Source organism: Sabethes cyaneus, chromosome 1, assembly GCF_943734655.1.
Source record: "Sabethes cyaneus chromosome 1, idSabCyanKW18_F2, whole genome shotgun sequence".
Taxonomy (NCBI): domain Eukaryota; kingdom Metazoa; phylum Arthropoda; class Insecta; order Diptera; family Culicidae; genus Sabethes; species Sabethes cyaneus.
In genome coordinates, this window is record NC_071353.1 from 6,558,299 (window position 1) to 6,584,157 (window position 25,859).

Genomic DNA, 25,859 nt, shown 5'->3' on the forward strand with positions numbered 1-25,859 from the left:
GTAATATTGCAATGAAACAACTAACAAATGACACGGTTCTGTAAAGAAGAACAGGGCCTTCAAAACAACCAAAAAGCTTTTTGGCGGCCATCTTGAATTTAACCGCCATATTAGATTTCATCAGAAAATCGTCTTTTTAGCCATGATTACCCACACCGATTGTACTCCATTGGAAGCACCAATTTTTGACTCACTTATTAAGAGTTTTCCAAGACGCTCGACTTCCAGGGCATCAAATTAATGCAGGTTCAAGGTTCCTCGACTTGTTGTGGGACGGAGAAACTTCTATCACTCTTTTTATGTGCAATGAAAATAACCGAGATCACAGTAAATGTCGGGACGGTGCATGTAAAACAAAGCGATTGCACAGTAATTTTGACTTTAAGGGTTTTCGATAATGGTCGTTGCCTATCGATTGAAAAACGCTCATAATAATGCCACAATTAGCAGAGTTATTAGCGTTCGTATTTGTTTGCCCACTATTTTTAATGTCTGCTGGCAGATAAGTGTTTGTAAATTGTTCGTGTTGAATTCGTTTTATATCAAAATTTACTCAAAATTTTAACCACACCATGTCATCGTCGCCCATCCAATGTTCAACGGAATTCATTTAAATGGCCAATCTGTTTTCTTGATAAAATAGTTCTGCGACAATGGTTGTGCTCCTATAAAATATTAGCCCTGAGAAAAAATGTTGTTAAACAAGTTAACTATCGCAGTTTTATCAAATCAAACAATTCTTTTACTATTTTCTGCCCTATTGTGTTTCGTCGCTAAAAGGCCGCTATAGATCAATAGGAAAAAAATAATTTGCTTGCTAGCGAATAAAGACATAAAAACCCAAACGAATGCTTTGTGAAAACTCGAGCTGCAGCTCGTCACCATCTTTAAAATGGTAAACTTGCTGCTAAATTGCTCACGAAAATAAAAAAATAAGTGGATTTTTAAGGTGACTTTGATTACGTGTCTTGAACTTCAGGGGGAAAAACAGGAAAATAAAGCATTGACATTATTGTGGAGACCTCATTGCTGTTGCAATCGTCACCACTTTTATAACATAAAATTGGCTATAAACACAAAATCAATCGGAAGACTTTACGAGTGTAATAACGGCGGCATCACTGTATTCCACGATCGCTCCCCGCCCCGCGCAAGGATGTCCCCGAAACTGCGCACTGAAAGCTGAAACAGACCGAAAGGGACCTAATCCATCGGTTCGATCCCTCTATGCTGTGTAGTAGCCTTTAGCCACACGGCATGGCACGGCACGGCAGCCAGACAGTAGCATGCAAGGAAGAGAAACGGCGAAAACCGCTGAGAGGCTTTCACACGCTCGCACTGTGCCTATTCCAGGGCGCGCAGCGGGAATCAGCTGAGAGAAGCCCTCTGAAAGTTTAGCATGCGTATGCGTACGTTCTGTGCGCGAGTGCCAGAGGGAACGCGAACACGCTCTCTTTCATTTCACTCAACTCTCTGCGGAGTACCCCGGAGGCACTCGCGCGCGAGCTTCCCGGCGAGCTACCGTCCTGCAGACAGACGAGACAGACAAACAGATCACCGTCGTGTAACCCCTAAGCATTAAGCCCTAAATCCTGGCTGGCTGGCTGGCGCACATGTTTGTTTGATCTGATTGCGGAGCATAGCGCGAGCGGCTGACGATGGCTCCTTTGCTGTGCAAGAGCAGCTCCGCCCCCTTGGGCGATCGCATCTCGCATCGCAGTAGGCACTCACCGACCGGGGCACAGTGCCAGTGCGCGCGCATCTGCTGAGTGTGAGAGAGCCCTCCAGGGAGAATGAAACGAAATGAAAAAAAAGAACCGTCCTATGTTGGGCGCGTTGATCCGATGAGCAGAGCCAGCAGCATTGCCGCGGGTCGTTTGGAGAAACAGTTCACGTTTTACCGCTGTTCAGTTTGTATCGCGCGTTACTCAACTCCGATCCAATTTTGTCACCTCGACGGTTTCGTTCGGCGCAATCAATTGCTCCCAGTGTTTGTGTGACAATAATCATAATCATAACTCGTTCAATTATTGGATACCCCCCAAAACCGGCTGCGGGTCGCGAGGAGGCGCAACACAGCTGGCACATTCCGTGGCACACAACAGACGACACAACGTTGCTTATCTCGTGCGATTTCCGTTATACAGTGTGCGCTGTGCGCCGATCAACCCCGGGCAGGGACCCCTCGGTGGGTCGTGAGAAATTCAGCGAACGAATCAAATTGTTACTTTCAGTACTGTGCCACCGAGAGTGCCGTCGGCGGTTTAATTTCGTTTTCGGTGGCAGGTGATCTTTATTTTGTCCGCGTCGCCGCGTCGAAGCTGGATGCTGGTGTGAAGAAGAGGCTGCTCAAGTGGTACTCGGCGGTAATTGGACTAGTGTGCTAAGAGTAGTGATTGTTCTGCGCCTTTCGGCAGCGACCGCCCAAAAGTGTCCGCGGCGTAATTACGGAGTGTTACCAGGGCTAAGTATCGGGAGCAGAAATCAATTGGCAGAAAAGTGAAGCGCGCGTGGTTGGTGCGCACCTATAGGGTAAGAAGCATGAGGATCTGAAAGTTGCGCTTCTTCGGTTCGAAGGAGACGAAGTGTGCAAAATAGTGGCCGTGGAAAATGCTCATCAATTTCGGGCACAACAGCACGTCGTTCTTCGTCATCATCAGCAGCGTGATTACCGGTGCCGGGCAAGTGACGACAGTTTCTGACAAGTGGCAGCGTGATTGCAAGTGATTTTTAAATTGAATCGTGGAAGATACAGAGGCAAGGTGCACCACCGGAGGAAGTTGAATAAATTAATTTTTTTTCGGGTTGGTTGAAAGAAGAATGAAAGTTCCCATCGGATCCTATCGGTTGCGTGTTGTTGTTGGTGGAATTTTGGTCCAAACGGTTCTGCCACGGTCAGTAGCGGTAGAGGAAAAGTACTGAACCTGCCGACGAAACGGCACATTACAATGGCCATAGAATCGTTCGACGCTGGGCTGGGAAAGAACAAGTGATGAATATCGTCATCTGGTGTAGAACAGCGAACACAATTGGCAGAAGAAAAGGAAAAAGTGATACCGGAAGCGACGGTGGCAGCGGCGGTGGTGGTGATTGCGGACATCAGTGCAACTGGATTAGAGCAGCGGAAGTGGTGGTGGTGCTGGTGGTGGAGGTTGTGCTGCTGCTGCAGCACGATTGCAACTATACGAGTGCGGCCGCAGGCGGAAACTGCGGGAACTGAGACTGAAAGCGGCGAACAGTGGTGGTGCGCTAGTGGAAACCAGCCGTCCGTTCGTCCGGAGCGGTGCAGTGCGCGAGCGATGGTGAAGATGGGCATCGGTGGCCTGCCCGTGCGGACCGATGCTGCCGTCGTCGTCGTCGTCCTGTTCCTGCTAACAACTGTGATCTCAATGGTGAGTTATCCAGAGGAACCTGGAATCGAAATCCCGAATTATTTGGAAGTTGCTCTTTTTCACCAGTATTCTCAGTAGGCGGGTGCATTTTTCGGGCGTTCTTGTTCCGATCCCAAAATTATCGGATTATTAATCGTAGTAGTCTAAAAGTATTACCATGGATGGCAATAAACTTGTTACGACTTTGCAACCTACAATCCGTTCTTGAATTTATATGTGACATACAAACACCAACTCATTTTTATTAATAAGATTTTGTGTCATGAAAAAAATTCAGACTAATATTTACATTTACATTAGTGCCAGGTGGCCAAAAACAACAGAAGAAAATGGTAGGAGAAAGTAATAAAACAAAGATGTTACAGTACCCCTAGCATGTGACAAAAAGTGAAGGGAAAGTGCGCAAAATTAGAGTACCTAAGGATTGTCGAAACAGCACTTTTTTTTGGTTTATAGGAAACTAGACCACTGCGACCAGCATTTAGATCTGTTGTGGCATGTTTCATCCTTAATCTATGTGCACTGTTTGACATACCACCATTCGAGCGGCTGTCAGTACTCAGTAGGCACAGTAAACAGCATTTACTAGGCTCACAGTTCGTTGCTTTCTCCCAAGCTATGAGATTCGCCGGTTAAACCAGGTTATAATCGGAGCCAATTATAGCCGAATTCGAAACTGACTTTTCTCCTAAGCCTCCATGATTTGCCAATATTGCAGACTGATAAAAAGTAATCTTTACCATCATATAAGCGTGCGACACGCCTTTCAGTCTTCGCCATCGTTGACGGAGCTGAGTACTGCCTGAGCTATCCAAAAAGCACGTAAAATTCTCCGTTAGAGTTAGCAAGCTAACCCAGAAAAGCCTTGGGCTCAAACGTTTTTCTAAGACTTGACCCTTCTTTTCAACAGACTTCGTGGCCGGCGGTTAGAGTACAGGGCAATTACAGAGCTAATGCAAAAATCCTACTGACTCTAGCTAGCCTCACCACCTAGCCGAGATTCAAACCTACGACGATTGGCTTGTTAGGCCAGTATCGTACCTCAAAACCTGCACCCTCCTAAGCTTTCTAGACAAGCTTAGGGGTAAAAGGGAACTTCGTAGGTCTGGGAATCGTGCGAAGTTTTTTTAGCGTTTTAAAGCCCGGACTCGCTTCTCGGGGAAGATTCACCTGAGACCCACCTGAGTATGGTGAGACGTGTAAAATAAATAGATCTGGCACCCAAAGTTTGTAAAACCGTGGTTGGCCTGATTTTTCGTTTAACGTAAACGCACTCTTTGCGTTGTTTATGATGCCTATAGTATAATTTACATTTTCCACTTTACCGCTCTTATGGTGGCGTTACACCCTTCATGAAGTGGCGTGGCAACTGTACAGAGACTATAGATTACAGAGGCGACAAGACACTCAAAACCCGCTACATTTTGAATCATAACGGAGAGTTACCTTTATTTGCGATGGTACTCTCCGTTTTGTTTCAAAATTTAGCGATTTTTGAGTGCCTTGTCGCCTCTGTAACCTATAGTCTCTGTAGGCAACTGTCACGGTCGCCATGAAATGTTAAAAGGAGCTGGCATGATTCGCCATGTAATATTAAAAGATGAATTGGTCACCGATGCTTAGCAAGTTCCTGTGTCTGGTGTGCTATCCGTTAACTTCACCGGCGGATGTACTATCTCGAACGGACTACGGTATTTGATGTTACCTAAAGCGCAGAATTCCTAAGGGGTTTTCTTTTACACGACCGAGTGCCAACCTGAGTTGATTCGATCAAAGAGTCAATACGACTACTTGAATGCTAAACTAACATTGCCTTTTTATTACTCATATCAGAACATATTTATATAGTCGCAAATTTGTCACACTGTAGTATGATACATAATGATGTTTCGCTTAATTACTATGTACCTGCGCTACTGTTGTTTTGAGACAATTTTGGTTATTTACGTAGCACCCTGCGGCAAGTGCAAGAAAGCTTACGCGCGATTTACTTTGATTAAATAGATAGGGTTTATTTCTAATTCCCGTCGTAGTAAGTAAAGCCATTCTAATTTTCATCATTTGTTGGATGGATTTAAAGAATACTCCAAAAGTTCTTGTAATGATTTGACTAAAACACACTTACCATCCCATCCGTGAACTTTGAAATCACAGAAAAGCGATTATTAAAGCATATTATTGAAATTACGCAACTGACTAAATTCGTTGTACCGTTTTAAAATCCGTCCATTAAAATTTTTGCATCGCCCGAGCGAAACGAAGCTAACGCGCATGTATTTGTGTAGGACGGCATGACAAATGTTATTCTGCAGGTCAGGCAAGTTTTTCTGGCTGTAGAATAACGACAATGCCTTGCGTGAGTTATTTTCATTTATGAATGACGGAAATTAAAACGATTAGTCGACATTTTCTTCTTCGTCGCACGAAAATCCTAGGAAATTTGGCTAGTAGGACTTCTTTAATGATAAAAAGCATTTATGTAGATCTCAGCTTACTTTGATTGATCGCGTATAATAGACAACAAATTAAAATATTAGGAAATAACTGGTTTTGCATTGTGTGTCATACAAATGCTGATATTTTTTTGTGTTGGATAGGACGGGAATAGGCAATTACGACGAAGAAGCAACGTACCCTATGCGGTACTTGCTTCGCTGGGAAACGGTTATCAGAAAGACTTGAGTGTGGTATTTTGTATTTGTAGGGTGGTTCTCTATGTTCGGTTGATTACCCGAATAAAAATGTATAGCAAAAAAACATTAAATTTCACTGTTACAAACATTGAAAAACTTCGAAAAACCACATTGAAACAGTGAAAATCTTTGTAAAAGTTACACTGAAGTTACCATGAATACCGCTGTTTTCACAGTAAATTTTAATGGAAACCGCCAATTTTACAGCGAATAAGGGGGTGATTAAGTGATGTAACACTAAATTTTTCGACTTTTTCCCATACAAATAAAAACCAAAAACAGTAAAATTTGTGGTACATTCACTATAAGTTTTACATTGTTTTACAACGAAGTTACAATGAAATTTAAGGTGAGTTCTGCAAAAAAAATTGTAGGCTTTCGGATTATTAGGACAAAATTAAACCGGCTGATTAATTACGGTATTTCATGTTTTTGAAGATATAATGAATTTGATAGGCTTCGAACTATTATGATTTTCGAGCCGCATTCATCGCTCGTATTAGGAAAGTATTAGAGGTCAGTACACCTACATAAACAAATTCCGCTCTTTCCCATTCACGCCTTATCTCAATCTGTTATATCCTATCGGCTCTTTGTTTTATGACTGTCTTCTATCGTTTCCTTTCAATTGTAAAATCTACCGTTATAAAAACTTAATTATATGCCTGACACCTCATTCGATGTCAAGACGTAGAAACAACGAGGTTGGTCTATTTCATAGGAACGGAGCCTTTCCCCGAACACCTGCGTTAAGAATCGCGGCTAATATGTTGACAGACGAACAAGTAAGTCGCAAGCGCCTGCATAATGTCGTCGTCCCGTCAGTAAAACGAATTAGATTAAACTTCTCGATCGGTGGTTTCTACCTGAGAGAGAGTCGCGAAGACGGTTTTCTTTTTCTCATTCTTTGACAGTTTTTATTCTTCTTATTATGTTTGTGTTCATTTTCGGGCTGACTGTTGAAGCGCGTGCATGAACTCGACATTGGACGTGAAAAGTGCGTGTCTTGCAGTGACATTTTTTGGTGCTAGTTGGTCTATGGCGCATCAGCTTTTGCAAAAATACTGTATGCAACATACGATAAATCGGAAGCGCATAGTTTATTGCATGTAAAATGACACGTTATGAGTACTTTTGTGAGAAATTCGTAAGTATGCTTAGCGTAAAATATTATCAAACGTGTTTTAGCTAATTTACAACGAAAAAAATAAGACAAATTTAATTTCTTATTTGTGTTTTCCTAAAGAACTACCAAACGAAAACTTCTATGAGTTACCAACACTTTTCCATTTCTGACCAATAATAACAACTGGCTGCATTTGACAGTTCGAACTGGCTGCATTTGACGTACGATTTTTTCCTATCCGCGAATCTCTCTCAGGTTTCTACAGTAGACGGAGGAAGAGACACAATTTGTGTCTACAAATAACTCAACCTGCCAAGGATTGGACCTTAGATAGAGATTATTTCCTGCTTCTAAACAATTTGCATTGTTGCCGAATTATATGAAAAATTTTCCAAGAACGGTACAGTGAAGTTACAGCATAAAGTGTAGTAAACAATAAAATTCATTGTATTCGTAAAGTTTTTACATTAATATGAATAAATTATATGAAAATTTTTCCAAGAGCGGTACAGTGAAGTTACAGCATAAAGTGTTGTAAACAGTAAAATTCATAGTAACCGTAATGTTTTTACATTAATATTCGTTATGCATTTCTACCCGGGTACTAAGACTCCGCGGTTTGGTGAAATGGCTGATCCGTTCACTTTTCAGGATTATTCTTCCTCCAAAATCACCGCCGAGTTTAATCAAAATCGACCGTACAGCTTGACGACAAAATGGATAACAGACCCCCAACCTCTTTTTGGTGCAACCAAGAGACTTCCCAGCCATTTTTCCGTTGCGAAGGTGTTAGTAATCGAAGGGGACGGCTGACCGCATTAATTAATAATACCGACCTCCCCCCCCCCCCCTTAGAGCGGGATTTCCATTCACTTGGTCATTTCTTTTTACTAAGGAGTTTTCGACAGAACGTTACCCTGAGACTTAAGGGCAAATTTTCATGCGATGTTTTGAGAAACTATTAAATACCTTCCATTTCTTACTCTAAAAATAAAAGCGAGCCGCGACAAACCAACTAAGCGGTTAGAGAGCTAATTGGAGGGTGTCCAAAATAAAATTGAAACACACTCAAATTGCTCTAATTTTTGAACTGTTGGGTAAAATTAATTGAAATTTCAAGTGGAGAAAGTTTAACGTGCATTGTTAACAATCTGTGAGTGTTTTCATTGTTCGCAAAAAAACATTCTACAATAAGATGCCATCATGCCATCGGTAAAAAGTTGAAAATCTTAAATTCTTCGGTTTCTCGTGTCATAAAATGGTTCGAAAAATGTCTGACTGTCGATCGTCTGACGCTAGTCGTTATCGTTAAGGATCACAAGCGCGTAGGTTTGGGGCCTTCGACCACAAAATCGAACTTATCCGCTCAATATCTAACAAACGCGAGACAAAAACAACTGAATCGGAGCAAAAGTTTCGATCAGAAGGCCGAAACTCGAGCTGGATTACGTACATTTAAGGTGCAAAGAAGCCTAAACCGTGATGAAAAACAGAACACGGTCACGAAAAGCCATAGTCATAAAGTAAGAGCGATCAAGAGCGGACTGCAACTACATTCCGGGGAACCAGTGAACCACTGCACTGATGTTTCAGAGAACTTCCGAAAACAGAAAACGCTTCCAAAAGCGACTTCTACGCCAATGTCGATTTTGTACCGAAAGTCTTAATCCCCCAAAATACACCGGAACTGCAACTAATCGAGAAATACTGGGCTGTTATGAAGCAGAATCTTCCGAAATGTACTAAACGATTAATGTAAATATTTGAAGAAATGAAGAAAGCATGGGTTAATATGCAAAAATATGTGGAATCTGAGGTCGTGCAAAACCTCGTGGGTGAGGTCAAGCCCAAAGTACAACCCTTCTATAACTTCTACTGACAATAAACACAAGCTTCAATAAAACCTTATGTTCACATACGAAAGAATCCAATAATACTTTTTTTGTTGCAAAAATACTTTAAAAAATTAATAGCAACACAGTTGCCACTTCTCGTTAATAAGCCCGAAAAACATTTCTTCAAATATTCGTGCCAATTTCTAGGATAAATCTACATAAACTTCTATCACAAGAAGTAGTCTTAAGAGAAAATTATCAAGACTGTTTGATGTTCTCCTGAGGTTTCGCCACCTTGCTGGTGTCTTTTTCCCTTATTGCTAAGTACTACCTCTTGAAAAAGAAACCAACAAATAGCCGAAACGTCAGAAAACATCAAACCTTAATCTTGATAACTTTCTCTGAAGACTGCCCTGCCAAATGTCACAAGAAGTCAAGCATAGAACATTACTATTAAAAAAGTCACTTATTTCATGGTTTTTCTACTAATTTAAACCAAATTTACTGTTGATGCTCAAAAATTAAGATTCGTTTCCATAAAAGTGCAAATTCAATGATATAAAATCATTGCAAAATATTGTCCTTTTTTCGGGTTATCCAACTGGTCGCTTAAAGGGGCATAGTACTTTTTACACAATATTTTTGGCCTTATTTCAAATATTTTTTCTTGATAACGCGCAAGGCAAATCGATTCGGGTTTTTTGCATTGTAAACATTGTATTTTATAGTAATATTTACAATTTTGTTTACATATCGGAACCTCCTCCTCCCTCCCCTACGGCTCCTTGAACATGATCATTCGAAAAAAACATGAATGCGGTACCATGGATTCCATGAAAAATTCCAAAACGACATAAAAGTACATAAAATTATCTTGTCTTTGACCCATCCTGTTTTTTGAAATTCGAACGCATAACATAAAAGTCAGTTTTTTAGCCAAAAAATTAACTTTAAACGTTTCTAAAAAATGCATAAATTACAATATCGAAAAAAGCATGGGTCAAAGACAAAATAATTTTATAAGCTTTAAAAAAAAGAAGCTAGAGAATCGCTTGAGCCATTCTTGAGATATTTATGGTACCGACTTTGAAAACCTGGTTCCTAGAAAAACGGCATTGAAGTTTTTGTGCGCTGTGCAACCGTTCCAGACATGCGCGGTACAAATAACACTGTAACTTTGTCATTTTTTGGAACTCATCGAAACGGCTTCAAACACAGATGCTAAAAATGTTAATCTTCTGATATAAACAATAGAAAGAAAATCGATTTTTTAGAATTGAAAAAGTACTATGACAAAAGCATTTTTTTAGTGCCAGCTTACATTTTGGAGAGTTGTATTTTCTGGTGACAGCGGTGGGACTCACAAAGCTGGTCCAGATTTTACCACTCCCAAAACGTACATGGCAAAGCTGTACCATATATTTTTAGCGATACGGTCATAAATTAACGTATAAAACTCCGCGCTGGGCCCTTTTGTGATGACAACAAAGTGTCAGGGAGACCTCAAACATCAGTTCTACCTGACGAGACAGGCAATGTCACCCACTAAAACACAGAGCCCCAAGCATAAGCCGTCACGCCGGCGGAGGCGTTCCGGTCCTGCGCGGACTCCACGAACTGATTCTGAGATCTCTCTGCTAAAGGCCAGAATATCATGTTGATGGCGATGAGAAGAAAAATGATAGATCGAATTTGTAAATGTGCTTTGCCCTGGACATTTTGTACTACTTGAGTTGTGAAATGTAGTATAGTGAAGAAGTGGAGGGTTCGTCAGCCCCACCAAACACCGGTCCTCAACCGCGCGCCCGCCATCAATTTTCCAACACAAACAACCACAAACGAACCAAGAGGAAAACAATTTTCGAACCGTTATCAGGGCAAATTTCATCTTACATCCTCCAGCATTTGAGCACTGTCCCAAGACAGGTCTACAAAGTAAATTGAGCGCAGCACGACCAGGACGTTCGCAGTAGTCGACAGAAGCTTTAAAATACAGAGTCGCACCCGCCTCCCAACCCTCAGACCAAAGAGCTAGTGCGCAGTATCTATAACGGAAATCCGTCACCACTCAAGGTATCTGTGACTTATTTCGCGAACAGTTTAGCAGTGTTTTTGTTTCCGAAGCTTCAACTAGTGATCAAGTAGAACTGGCTTCCGCAAATGTCCCATGTCACATATCAGTAACCATGCATCTCAAACGAAACAACCAGTAGTACCTGTACCCAAGGATGGTTCGATCACTTTGACTCAATTTTGATTCATTTGACAGTACCGTCTCAGCGGAGCAAAATTTGACAATGTGACATATGAATCATTTATAGACCAAGTTATTATCTACAATTTTGCTGAATAAAGTTTTGTTGTATCTTTTGTATTTACGGTGCTACAATGCTAGTACCTCTTTATTAACTAAACGAACGTTCATTTAGTCACTAAAGAGTTACTAGCATTGTAGCGCCGTTATTACAAAAGATACAGCAAAACTTTATTCAGCAAAATTGTAGATAATAACTTGTTTTATAAATGTCTCATATATCACTTTATCAAATTTTGCTCGGCTGAGACGGTACTCTCAAATGAATCAAAATTGAGTCAAAGTGATCGAACCATCCCTGCCTGTACCAAACTGAAATGCTCCACCAATTCTGGCTCAGATGGAATCCCTGCAATCGTACTCAAAAAAATGCTCAAATAGCTTTTCTGTTCCTGTTCAATTTATCACTCGGCTCACGTACCTCAGGCTCAGGAAATAAGGCAAGCTGCTGCAACTACCGTGGAATCGCGTCTCTGAGCTCCGTTTCCCAATTGTTCGAAAAGATTACACTCGACTTTTTTACTCACTATTGCCGTAATTTTATAGCGGAGAAACAACATGGGTTTATTTCTAAGCGCTCTACAAACAACACTAATCTTATGGTGTATTCATCTGCAATCATCCGTGCGCTGCAACATCGGCTCCAAGTTGACGCTATATATATAGATTTTTCTGCTGCATTTGATAAACTAAACCACCGAATTACAATTGCTAAGCTTGAACGTTTTGAATTTGCCGGCTTTATACTGAATTGGATACGCTCGGACTTGGATGACCGCAAGATGGCAGTAAAAATCGGTGACTCTCAATCGATATTTTTAGCTGCAACATCCGGAGTTCCGCAAGGAAGTCACTTAGGGCCCTTAATATTCCTACTTGACTTTAAATTGTTTCATATTATACAAAACGTAGACGACCAAATCTTTCTTCGAAAGCAAGCTTTTACTCATGGTGCGTTACCAATCGAATGGTTTTGAATGCCTTACAATACTAAATTATTCAAAAACGTCCATTGTTTTAAATCAGTCTACTGTTCTCTGGTTCGCTCAGTTTGGAATATGGATCTATTATCTGGGCACCATATTACCAAAATGGCATTCAGAAAATTGAAGCAATTCAACACAAATACTTGCGGTTTGCCCTTCGCTTCCTTTAATGGAATGATCCTAATAACTTACCTTCTTATGAAAGTAGATGTCAGCTAGCTGGACTTGACCTGTATAAATTAGGTGTATTGTTTGTGAATTAGCGCATAGGATAGTATATAAGCAATGTTGTACTGTAGGATGTCATGTTATCTGTTGTACAACTAATAGATGAGAGGTTTTGTGCCCACGGGAGAAGATACAACGGCATAGAGTATCACTCCTGAGGGCTTTTCCCTACTCCACAGAAAATAAACAGAAAAAGCCCAACACCACGTCAAGGTTGTTTTATCGTAAAATTGCATCAATATTCTATCAAGCTGTTATGTATGATTGGCTTGTACTATTAAAACGTTTTATTCAGAATGATACATTGCTGTTACACTCATTAATAGTGATGATGATTAATAGGTTTAATAACTGTCAGAGTTATCCAAAGTTGCAATATTGCAATAACTCTTTGAAATGTAGAAATCGCTTTTCATCGTCCGACCGCTGGGCATAAAGTCGATAAGTAACGTTCTGTGCTTGCCCCAAAATACAGAGGCTATGACCCCTTCTTTTGTCTTCTGACGCTTGTCGCCTTCTCTACTCCATAGGCAATATCGAATAATAAATGACACTGTTTTTGCTGAGCCAGTAGGATGCTTGCACTAGCCCAGTAATTATCCTGTATTCTAATAAACGGTTGCGAGGTCTGTCGATAAAGAAGGGTAATATCTAAAGACGGGTTTACCCAAGGCTTTTTTCAGTCGGAGAAAGATTTTCCCAATTTTTCGGTCAAGAAGTTCGTATATTCGAACAAGTTGATCCCAAGAATTAATTTAATAAAGCAGGAAACATCCAAGATTCATTCGTGAAGAGCAAAACAAGAGTAAAGAGGCACAAACGCTGGATTGACGTAGAACTACATATGTGGATACAATTCGATAACGCTAGACATTTTTCGTATGTTCAACAACTTGTTACGCAAATCCTTTCCTTTTTTTTCCTTTTTTCGGGTTATCCAACTGGTCGCTTAATAGCGTATAAAACTCTGCGCTGGGCCCTTTTGTGATGTCAACAAAGTGTCAGGGAGACCTCAAACATCAGTTCTACCTGACGAGACAGGCACTGGCGCCCACTAAAACACAGGTAGAGCCCCAAGCATAGCCGTCACGCCTATACCCGCAGGCGGAGGCGTTTCGGCCCTGCGCGGACTCCACGAACTGACTCTAAGATCTCTCTGCCAAAGGCCGGAATGTCATATTTTAAATATAATGATGATGATGACGATGATGATGATAATTATGATGATGAGAAGAAAAATAATAGATCGAATTTGTAAATGTGCTTTGGACTTTTTGTACCACTCGAGTTGCAATATGTGGTATAGTGAAGAAGTGGAGAATTCGTCAGCCCCGCCTGACACCGGTCTTCAACCGCGCGCCCGCTTTCAGTTTTCCAACACAAACAACCACAAATGAACCAATAGGTAAGACAAATTTCGAAGCATTAGTGGTTATCAACTTATCAGGGCAAATTTAATCCTTCATCCCCTTAGTATTCACAGTGCATTCCCACGATACAAAGTAAATTGAGCGCAGCACAAGCTGGACGTTCGCGGTAGTCGACAGAAGCTTCAAAATATAGAGACTCGCCCGCCTTCCAACCCTCGAGACCAAAGTGCTGTAAAGCTGTGGGCTTAAACGTCTCTTTAAGACTCGACCCCTTCCCATCGACAGAGCCCGCGGGCGGCCATCAGAGCTCAGGACAGCCACGGGGCCAATGCAAAAATCCTACTCTATCTAGCAGCACCGCCTAGCCGAAACTCGAACACGCGACACGAATTGACCTAATTTTCCCATCTGCTACCTAAGAAGTGCTATTACCCGTAATCATTACAGAGTGGTCCTTCGGCATCCAATCGGATCTGGTATCCCGCTTACATCTCCTTACTAACCCTAAGCCCCCGACCAACTCAATCAATCCGACATTTTTCGGAGATATTTGTGACAGTTGTGTTAAATAAGGATGAATCCCAGAAAACTTCATCTATTGTCAGAGATCCCCATACTGGCCTTATTCTTAAACGGAATAAAAGCACTTTCTGAACAACGCAACAATCACATTTGGTAAATTTTTACCCCGAGTCCCACTTGAAATCACAAAAGTATTTTGATATATACCCACATTCAGAAGTAAACGTGACCGCTGTTCATTTACTGATTAGTTAAAAAGCCGTACACCACGACAAGGTTCAGTTTTATCGTAGGGAACAACTTGTTACGCAAATCCATACCTATAAAAATGGATTTCTGTCTGTCTGTCTGTCCGTATGTTCCTTATAGAATCGAAAACTACAGAACCGATCGGCGGGGGTCTCCTATACAAATGAAATACAAATTTTCTCATAACTCGAGAACTAATGAAGCAAATGAAACCAAATTCGGCATGTGAAGGTTTTTGGAGGCAAGAATTTTTTCTATGGTGAATTAGGACGCCTCCCCACTTTGGGAGGGGTGGCTCCCATACAAATGAAATACAAATTATCTCATAACTCAAGAACTAATCAAGCAAATGGAACCAAACTTGGCATGTGTGGGGTTTTGGAGCCAAATTTTTTTCCAATGGTGTACTGAGACCTTTCCCTCCTCTAAGAGGGGGGCTCCCATACAAATGAAACACAAATTTCTGCATAACTCAAGAACTATTCAAACAAATGGAATCAAATATACCTGATACCTGATACCTGATAACACCAGATGATTCAGGGCGAGACGCAGCACAGTTTCATTGGCAATACGAAGTTTGTCGGGTCAGCTAGTCAATTATAAAAATCGATCTCCGACCCTACAAATTTACTTGGCACTCTTCTTTTCAGTTATTTCTGATTTTCAGTTATTTTTATATCGATATAATTGATGGGAGGGAATGAATGGTTGCGCTCTTTTTTAACGGTTTACTTTCGGGACATCAGGTTCGTCTAGGTTACATTGAAATAAATAATTGCTGACCTGTTGGGACGGAGAAATTCTGTTACTTTTCTCTAGAATTGATGTAAACGCAAGTATATGAGATTGTTGTACTGGGTCTGAGAAGCAAAAGCGTGCTTACATGTGATTGACTAATTTGTTTATTCAAGGGACTCAATAAATTTTTATTATCTATTAACTATCTTTAAAACCCATTGGAAAATAGCTGAGTTCTAAGCATGCAAAACGTGACCATGACAAGAGTGTCACATAACGTGACGTGAGTGTGAATAAGTAGACGAGGAAGAACGTGTAGTTCTGCTGTTCAAAAATAAATATTTATTGCAAAAAAGTGAAGTGATTATAACAAACTTATCCGGTTTTTAGCGGAAAAATTCCGTTCGTTGGGTGCTTTATTTAGTCCATCAAGGATAAACCACCCCAAATGAAATAAAAAATAAAAACATTTATCATGCACAATTGCAGCAGAAACGCACTCGTTCACATTCACATTCGTTTTGGGACCATTTCGAGGCCGTAAAAGTTACTCTCCCTGAGACAGTCCTGGAGCAGCCGACTTTCAACGATAAGTTTCAACAATAAAATAAAGGAGGCTGATCGATTCTTACCTTTCACACACCGATCACCGCCGCGAGCAAATTAACGATCACATTTCGGACCTTATTCATGCCGATTGCAATCCCACCTGAAGCGAAAATAACTGGACCTACATTGTTTAAAATGCCCCGTTAAAGTCCACACACTCGCCTCGTTCGTTCGCCACTCGCCAGCAAATGGCTCAATCACTGTCGCAGCGAAAAAGTGAAAGCCTCCTCCGGTTCGGAAAAGCATAATCGTAAAAATCAGAGCATTCACTTGCAATTGCACATTAAAAGGCACGCAGTAATGCACCCCACAAAAATCTACTAACTACTACCTGTCGGTGCAGCACTACTAGTACAACCACTACTACTACTACTACTACTTGGTCGATTGAGAATGCCACATACTAATCGGTGGGGTCGAAAAAGCGAAACTAGGTCACCGCCCGCGACCACCGGTCGGTCGCTCGGTCAGCCGTTATAATCCTACCCGCCTGTCATCGTCGTTCCCTGGTGGGGGCCGCCCGGCACAGCAGGATCACCGCAGAATCCACCGGCACTTGCTTGGCACCGGGTTCGCCGGTATTTGCGCAATCTTCATAAACTGCCGCTTTTTACGAGCCAGAGCCACATTTTAATGAGTTCCATTTCAATCTGCCATCAATTTTAACTGGATTAATTTTTAAGATCCGCGCTCGGGCTTGGCTTGGCTTGGCATAAGTCTTTTTCCCAGCCCGGCCACCACCAAAGTTGGTTCGCGTTCGTGTTTTACTCTTTTTTTTTCTCGAGCTGAACGCGCGATTGGGACTGAGTTTTGGGTTTCTGTTTCTGTTTTTTTTTGGTGAGGTTCCTCGCAGTTTAAGACGATAATGAAATCAACGGCGAACGGTGCCGGTTCGTCGAGGTGATGCTGCATCTAGCACACACTTACAAAAAGCACACATACAGACAGACAGACGTACGGTTGATTCGCGGTGTTCGCGAGTTCAGTGTGTTTTAACAAACCACGGCTGAAACGATAAGCAAAAGAATAGAGGAGTAACACAAAAAAAAGTTTAAAATGACCGCAACAACAACAACAACCACAACACACCGGAGCGAGCGACGCTCGAGAGGCAAAAACGAAGATTCTAATTAAGATAAAATTGAAGGTAAAGGAAAAGATTTCTGTTGTATCCGCGGCTGACGATGCCGAGGTTGTTGCTGCGTGGATTCTGTTTTGTTTCCTTGCGCGAGTTTTTTGTTGTTGCTTGAGACTAGATGTGCAAGATGGACTTTCGATTTGGAGGCTTTGAGCAAACGCGGGATGTTCGGAGCCACTGATGAATGGGGCTGGGGGGCGAGGGGGGAAGTAGGTGATAAGATGGAGGTGAAAGAAGGGAATGGGGGTAGATTGATTTGGGTGGATTTTAACGTCGGAGGATGAAGACCGGGGTGATGCTGGCTGCGGAGGCTGTGCGCGCACGTAATGATTCAACAATTTTTTCCTCGACTGACCGGGCGTCTTTTTCGGAAGATTTTTTTAATAAAATCATTTTTTATGAGCACACACATGGGACGAGGCTGTGTTTCGTTCGTTTGGATCTCGTTCCTCGCACAGGAGATGATTCAATCGTTTCACGTTTTCTTTCGTCGAGGTCTCCGAGAATGTTCGCCTCGGTTGATTGGCGTTTCTGTGTGTTTGTGATTAGCGCGGTGGAACACCGCGTGCAGCGACTTCCTCGTTCCGTTGCTGTTTGGCGGCGTTTTTGGCTACATAATTGGGTAATTCTGGTTTTGATTTTATTAGAGAATAATAGTAAACAAAATCCCTTCGCTTTGAGCGGGGCAGACGGCGAGTTGCTCGGTGTCTGGACGTTTTTCTTTGCCGACAGCAGAACGTGTGGCAGCCTGTTAGTAGTTGGCCGACTCTGTGATTATCCAATCCTATTGTCTCTCTAGGCGATTGAATAAACAGACAGACAGTTTCCATTCAAACCCAAAGTTATTTGATACCTCTCGGGTAATCAATTATCACCCTCTAAAGAGCTTATAATCAGCCCATCTTTAGAGCACTCTAATGGCGCCAAATAGCTCATCAAACAGCACCACCTTTCTCTAATCCGCCCATCGGCCGCGCGTCCCACCAGACCACGAGTAGACCAAAAACACATAAAGACCTAAAAAGCCAAACGCTCGAAATTAACACAAAACAACCCCCTGCGAATGGGTGCGCAACTAACAAGAGAGAGTGCTTTTTATGTGTGGTCATAAACGAAAGGTTTGCATAGGTCTGCCTCGATGTCCGCAGAGCGCACCCATATATGCTGCCCATATTACAGCTCACTTAGCGGTCGAGACCGATCCAAACGAAGAGCCAAGCAAAAAAGGCCAAATCTGGAAACAAAAGCACTAAAATCAAATCAGCCACCGGACAATTGAATGCTTCTCGTCAGCCGTCCGGCTAAAGTACCCATTACTCGGCAGTAACGATTCCCATTCATAACTTCTTTTTTTTTTGCCTCGTTTCCTAAAATGTGCTTTACGCCATCTCGATGAAGAAAACAATTTGCGATCCATCAGTTCATTGATATTCGAATCACGCCAAGCCGTTCGCAATCATATACGTTTACGGATCGATCATTTGCAACAAAAGGGAGTTTTACGATGAATGCAAAAACCGCAGCTATGCACCGCATCGGGTTCGTCACTTGCTACGTTTCGTGATGGCCCGGTTGAAGTCACTGTTCTAATTCATCGAACATACGACGGCGGGCCTGAGCCGGCCGTCCGGAACTCTCTGTATCTTCAATTAGTGAAGAAGTAACACATCAATTATTCACAGTATATGTTCTCGTTAAAAAGATAATAAAATTTCGCTGCAATGTTCCAATGCTACTAAAACACCAGTTTGTCATTGTTTGCGAACCGAAACACACAGTGAGAAAGTTTTATACTCTGTTTATTATCGACTGGCTTGTTTTGTTGCACTAAAATTGGTTCGCATTTTTATGCGCTTATTATCGTCTATCAAAACGGACAAAAGCAACACATTTCGCAGATCGTTAGGGTGGACAATTCCGCTCGCCTTAATTATGTTCTTTTGAGAATACAACAATTTATTGAGGTTGCCAAATGACCGGTGGAAAATATATAGCTGGAAACTGGCAGCCATTCTTTGATTGCCCATTGGAAAATCTGCTCGATTGAACGATCTTTGCAAAAGGGGGTTGCTGCATTGCATTGGCAGCCTATAGTTTTTGTTCGCAAAAAAAAAATGTATTGATGGGTGAAAAAAAATCAACGGTGGCAGTTTGCACCGCAGTTGAGGTTTAAAAGCGGTTGGAATTATTAGATTTTGTGCCTTTATAGCCTATCTGACACATTTGAGTCGTACAATGTCCATTTTTTACGACCGAACACAATCGGAATTATGTGAACACATCGAGTAAGTAACAGAAAAGTGATTAGTGATAGAAAAATAAGATTGGATAACATTCTCTAATGGTAAAAAAGAGACAGCCATTTTGAAAGTGCACAATTCAAACAAAATATTATTAGAGATAAAACTCTAGGAGCACGGTTAACGGTTGTTGTTTTCATTCGATTGTTCCATTCTTTTGAATATTTTTTAGTGTTTAAACACAGTATTTTATGTTACTGTCCGCATTATGTCATGCAAACACTTAACGGTGCTTCTAACTTAAGCGATTATATTGGAAATGTTGAAAGGTCTCTCTTAATCACTCTTCCCGCACATAACTGATCTCCTCAAATCCTTGTAATGTTATAATTCATTACAAAGAAAACAACACAAATTGTTTCGACTGTAAAAAGTGATACTATTACCTGCGTTGGAAGCGAAATACCGCAAGGAATATTCCTAGGCTCTTTACTCTTGTTTACTAAATTCTTAATTTCTTCATAAATACCTCTTGCGAACGCTCCGTTAGCTTCGTGCAACGATGCTGCTCTAACAAACCAGTTCACAGTGGTTATCATTTATGGTCTTCAGCGCATTTGTTCGTATGAACACCCCCCTTAATCTAAACCTGTCAAAAGTTCGTCATTGCTTATTATAATGAAAATAAAATAAAATTACTTTTTTGTGTTAGAAAATATAGACATAGTTTCTTCGGCAAAGTTGTAGATATTGTAAAGACAAGCAACTATGCTGAAAAAATAATATGTCTATCTTTATCGAGTGCTGAACTATAGGGCATATTCTTTAAAACTTCTTTAAAAATTAGTTTTTCATATTTAGCTTTTGTTAGTTGCATTTTACAAGAATACAATGCTCTAGGCAATTATCGAAGCTCTCAAAATACACGTTTTTGCAGAAGACCGCATATCTCTTGCACCTTTACTTGCTGAGGTATCGCATATTCAAGCTTTAAAGTTCCATAACTTCTCGAGCCCATGGGGTAAAATGGGGCAAGCGGATTTATGAAATCAGCGCTTCATCTTAAAGCTTAAGTCGAGTACTATAAACTTGTATGGGTTCCGCTTGTCCCCAACCCAACCCATATGAGAGTACGGCAAGCATACCTTTTATGTGTTTCGCGTTCGCAAAAGGCTCGATAGACGTCCATTTTTTTGTGTTAGTAGATAGACACATGGTTTCTTCAGAAAAGTTATGGAAAATGTAGAGGCAAACAACTTTGCTAAAGAAATGACATTTGTATTGCTATCGAGTGCAGAGCTATAGAGTATTTTCCTTGGAAATTCTTTAAAAAATAGTTTTTCATACTTAGCTTATGTTGGTTGCATTTTACAGGAATATATGGTTCTAGGCGATTATTGAGGAACTCAAAATACACGTTTTTGCAGAAGATTGCAAATCTCTAGGGCCTTTCCTTACAAAGTTATCGCTTTTGACTCGTGAAATTAAGGAAAAATAAAGCTTGAATAACCGAATTTTCTGGCCAAATCACGGTCCTCTTGATTGTCTTCAAAATCTTACCACGCAGTTTCTGGTCGACAGTTCTACTCCGATGATTAGCTTGAGGCTTCCGAATCGTCGTCAATGTTTCCTTATACCGTTTGATAACGCGCCATGCGGAATTTCTGGGCAATTTCAGCTATCTAGCTAGCTTAGATGCAGACCACAATGGATTTTCCACATAACTGTGTACAGTTTTTTCCCTTCTTTCGACTTTCATGTAGTTTGTTTACAAAATACAGTCGTTTTGCGGAATGTCAAAAATACATAGGTGAAGCTAACAAAATTTGCGACACGTGGGCGCCAAGAACTTCCAATTTCGTCCACCAAGAGCGCCACAATATGAGCAAAAGTTTGTTCCAATTCTAAATGAAGCAAACAAACTTACGGCGGTTTGAGAAGTAATTGCAACAAAATTATTTTTTTGTTAGTACGCCATATTGTATTGCTACGCCCCACTTTATAGCTTTATAGCTAGCTATAAATATGCTTTGACTTGTATCGTTTTGGAATTTTTTCGAGGCCCCTATACTCAGCAACAAACGAGCTCCGAGAAAAATGAGAGTATGTATGTATTAGCTCTCTCTCTCTCTCTCTCTCCTCTTTTTGTCAATATTTTTTGTTTGGTGTATGCTTGCCCAGTTTTGCTTAAAATGGCGTCGAAACAAGAAGCATTTCGGGAGCGCGTTGTACACTTCTACGAACTGCAGCAGAAACTCGGCAAAAAGTATACGGTACAACATTTAAAAAGCAAATATGTTGCGCCTTCGACTGTTTACCATATCCTAAGATGCCCAACAACTATACGCAAGCAAGGTAGTGGAAGACCAGCCAAAATTATGGACGCAGAAGGACAACGTTCTCTTTCTTGTGCCTTCAACAACAAGTCCTCTGGTTTGGCTATCAATTAATATATACACCAGACAATTGTTTGAAGACAATTTTGATTCCGTTTCTACAAAAACATCATGCAGATGGGTAATACGTGTTTTGGCCGGATAGAGCAGCATCGCATTGCGCCAAAAAACACAATCGGTCCTGAACCTGACCCATTCGATCCCATTTGTACCCAAAAACCACGACCCGAAAAATCTGTCTCCTTCGGAATTTTGAGTTCTTTAGTGTGCAAAAATAACCGGAGAGCCACGAATTGCAAACAGTTGATTGATAGAATCAAGAGATGCATTCGCAAAGTTAACATGACAGCCGTACAACGCTCCGGTTTCGACATCAAGCGGAAGCTTCGCCGAACAGCCGATTACGGACCATTTTCAAATGTACACTTTTTTTCAACAATGGATAATGTATCTTCAACTTCGGTAAATCAGATCTTCTTCATGTATCTTTGTTTTTTGACAGCTTGAGAAAAAAGTTCCAAAATTTTAGTTGCCACCCGTTAATAAAACCAGATTGATGATGAATGATTAATACCGCAATAAAACCTTTATAAAATCCAAAAAAATCAAAGCGGCTTTAAAATAGTTATTTGGAATTGACTGCATTAATGTTATTGCCTTTGTATTTTACAGCAGAACCAAACTGGTAACTAGAAAACATTCTCGTTAAATACTTTTTTGGTAGTTTTATAGTAATTACCGAATGGAAAATTTTAACATGTGATGTTTAACACACCTACCGACGAAATGGGGCACCTTAAAGAGCAACCTATTGATTAACCGACTTCATCGGGTTGAGTCACCCAACGCATTAAGGAATTTAATCTGTTATCATCGGATGACACTAAATCGATAAACTTGATCTCCCGGTTAATCAAGTCGGAGAGTTCTGTAGGTCAGCTTTAACTCTTATCACACTACTTAACATGCAACTTAGTCGGGTTTAGTCGATCTGTATTTCTATTTCAATTTCTTACTTTATATTTGCCGATACTTTAGGCTCAGAATAGTACAATAATAAAACAGCGCTTGCTAAAAATTCAATTTAAATATTGCTTAAATTAGCCATTCATCACATTTTCCAATTTCCAATCTCGGTGGTGCAATCTCGCCAAGGACTTGGATTCAGATCCCAACCCTGCAGCAGTTAAGCTGTTAAAGTGACTGACTGTAATCAATCAAACAAAAAATTGCTTTCTCAGGTTTTCTCTAGCGAACCTGTGACAGATATAGTTTTCGGTATCTTAGACCGAAAATTACAACCGAACAGATTCAGTTGTCAAAAGTAAGTCTAATCGAACTGGAAACTTATCCAAAAACTGTAACGATTAGAGAGCCTATAGTGGATAGAAAAACGCCGTATGAAAAGGAGTATATTTTTTGGCATTTTTTTAATTTTTGAATCTTTTTTGTTATTTTGGAAAGGGAGGAAGTGTCTGGTGCGAAGAATATGATTAATTGGATGAACTGGTAAATTTCAATATAGACCAAATGTTGTGCAATGGCAGATGGAGCTCGCAACCACGCTCTTTTGGTTGGTACCCGAAAGTTTTTCTCACTAGACTCCTGCTGCCGGTTATATTGGGTAGGCTAATATCTAGTTTTTGTTTTATTGTTTTACATGTTTACCGCGCTCCTACTCCGCTGTCCTAGTCCCTGCATTAGGATTTTCGTAGCGTACCATTGCGGGGTATAGGGGCAAAATTACATGTACATGTCTGCGGGTTTTTCTTAGTTGATCGACAATAAAACTTTCCCGAAAATTTCAGCTTCCTAAAAAGGTAAGGGGTCCAAATTCATCATAGAAAAAATTCATGCCTCCAAAACACCCACATGCCAAATATGGTTCCATTTGATTAATTAGTTCTCGAGTTATGAGGAAAGTTGTATTTCATTTGCAAAGGAGCCCCCTCTCCTGAAGTGGGGAGGGGTCCTAATTCACTATAGAAAAAATTCTTGCCTCCAAAAGCCTTCACATACCAAATTTGGTTCCATTTGCTTGATTAGTTCTCGAGTTATGAGGAAATTTGCATTTCATTTGTATGGAAGCCCTCCCTCTTAAAGGAGAGAGGGGTCATATTTCCCCTTCTAAAGAGGAGAGAGGTCTCAATTCACCATAGAAAAAATTCATGTCTCCAAAAACATCCACATGTCAAATTTGGTTCCATTTGCTTGATTAGTTCTCGAGCTATGCAGAAATTTGTGTTTCATTTGTATGGGAGCCCCCCCTCTTAGTGGGGGGAGGGGTCTCTAACCATCATAAGAACCATCCCTGACCCCAAACACCCCAATATGCAAATTTTCACGTCGATCGGCTCAGTAGTTTTCGATTCTGTAAGGAATATACGGACAGACAGACAGAAAGCCATTTTTATAGGTATATAGCTTCAGTAATTTATTCCAAATACCGTCAAGCGGGATAACTTGCAACAGTTCTCAACTATGAGGGCAAACAAAAACTTATCTGTAGCACATTTGAGGATATTTAATTAATCTAAAGTTATTAGTTCTAGGATAGAATAATTTCACATGAAAAAAATATGGGATCAGTATTGGCTGTTGTAGAAATTTTTTCACTAGTTTGTTGCTAGTAACCCCTTCAACGGGGTAATTTGCAACAAGCAATATTTTTTTTTTGAAATTTAATGATTTTTGTATGAGTTTCTTTTGACTTCAATATACAAATAATCCGACTTGCGATTTTTAATGCTTTTGCTATTATTATACGCATAAATGTCCTATGTCACGTTGGTGAAAAAAAATTATGAGCCCCGTAACGGAATTTACAGAAATAACGTTTTATATTATTCATGCGGTTGATATTCCTTGTCTGGATCCGATAGAGCTGCCTTCTTTAAGGATCATTCACATATTATGTAACGCACTTAGGGAAGCGGGAGTTGTGTAACAACGCATTACACGTCGTATATCCACTATGCAAAATCGCGTCATGAAGTCTAGCGGGAGAGTTAAAAATCATCGATATCTTGGTTACGTAATATATGAATGTTCATTACGTTACTAGTGATCGTAATTAGAAGCAGTCATATTGCTGGTCGATTCTCTAAGTGAGGTTATTTTCTTTTTAGCCTCTTCTATGGCCATTTTCAGTATATCCAGAGAAAATATTTATCGGAAATATAGTCGGAAATATATTTCCGACTTACCGAAAGTATCTTACACTCTTCAGGTGTGCTTTAGTATTGTTTGATGCAAAATTAAATGATAACTTGCCTCTTGAAGCTAACGGAACACAGCTTTTTTATATCTACCAGCTGTTGCAAGTTGCCCCGTTTAAGTACTTGTTTTACGAATAATGTGGTAACAAGCAAGATAAACAAAACTAGTCATCATAAATCAATTATTTTGTTTCCTTATTGTTCATTTTACTATAAAAAAATGTTTGTTAGGCTTCTTTTATTTGAAGTACCTGTGGGCGACACAAACGTTTTACTGACGAAAACTTGACGATGAATTTGACACCATCTTGTGGTATTTTTTAAAAATCACTAAAACAGCAGAAAATCAACATAACAATATCTAAGGCCTCTTTGAACTGTTAACAACAAGATTCAGTGACTGATATAGATTAAAAATTGAAGTAACAAATCAAAAATACTACAAATTCGACCGATATAGCGTTGTTGCATGTTATTCCGCTGTTGAAAGTTACCCCGTTTGACGGTATCACATAATAATCCGCCCATGTGGCAACACAGGGGTCAGTTCCGGCGTAGTGGTCAGCATTCACGCCTCTCACGCCGAGGACCCGGGTTCAAATCCCAACCCCACAGAAGTCACGAATGACATAAGCTGTTAAAGTGACTATAATCTAACAAAAAAAAAATGTGGCAACACTGACTTCACAGGTGTATTGTTGCTCGATTAATTGTTTAAGATGGCGACTCTCTTTATATATTATAGTCTTCGTCTTTGGGTCGAAGCTAATTAAAACAAATTTTATGTTAAAACTTGTCACAC

The 25,859-nt window shown here is 40.6% G+C and overlaps 1 protein-coding gene across 1 annotated transcript in view; it reads left to right on the forward strand.

Moving 5' to 3' along the window:
• The first annotated feature begins 1,949 nt into the window (after window positions 1-1,949).
• The window catches only part of LOC128735838 (protein serrate), a 139,230-nt gene continuing 115,320 nt past the window's right edge, over window positions 1,950-25,859 (forward strand). Inside the window, exon 1 of the mRNA XM_053830324.1 lies at window positions 1,950-3,392. Coding sequence (XP_053686299.1) covers window positions 3,300-3,392 — 93 coding nt within the window. The 5' untranslated portion in view covers window positions 1,950-3,299. The remainder of the gene's footprint in view (window positions 3,393-25,859) is intronic.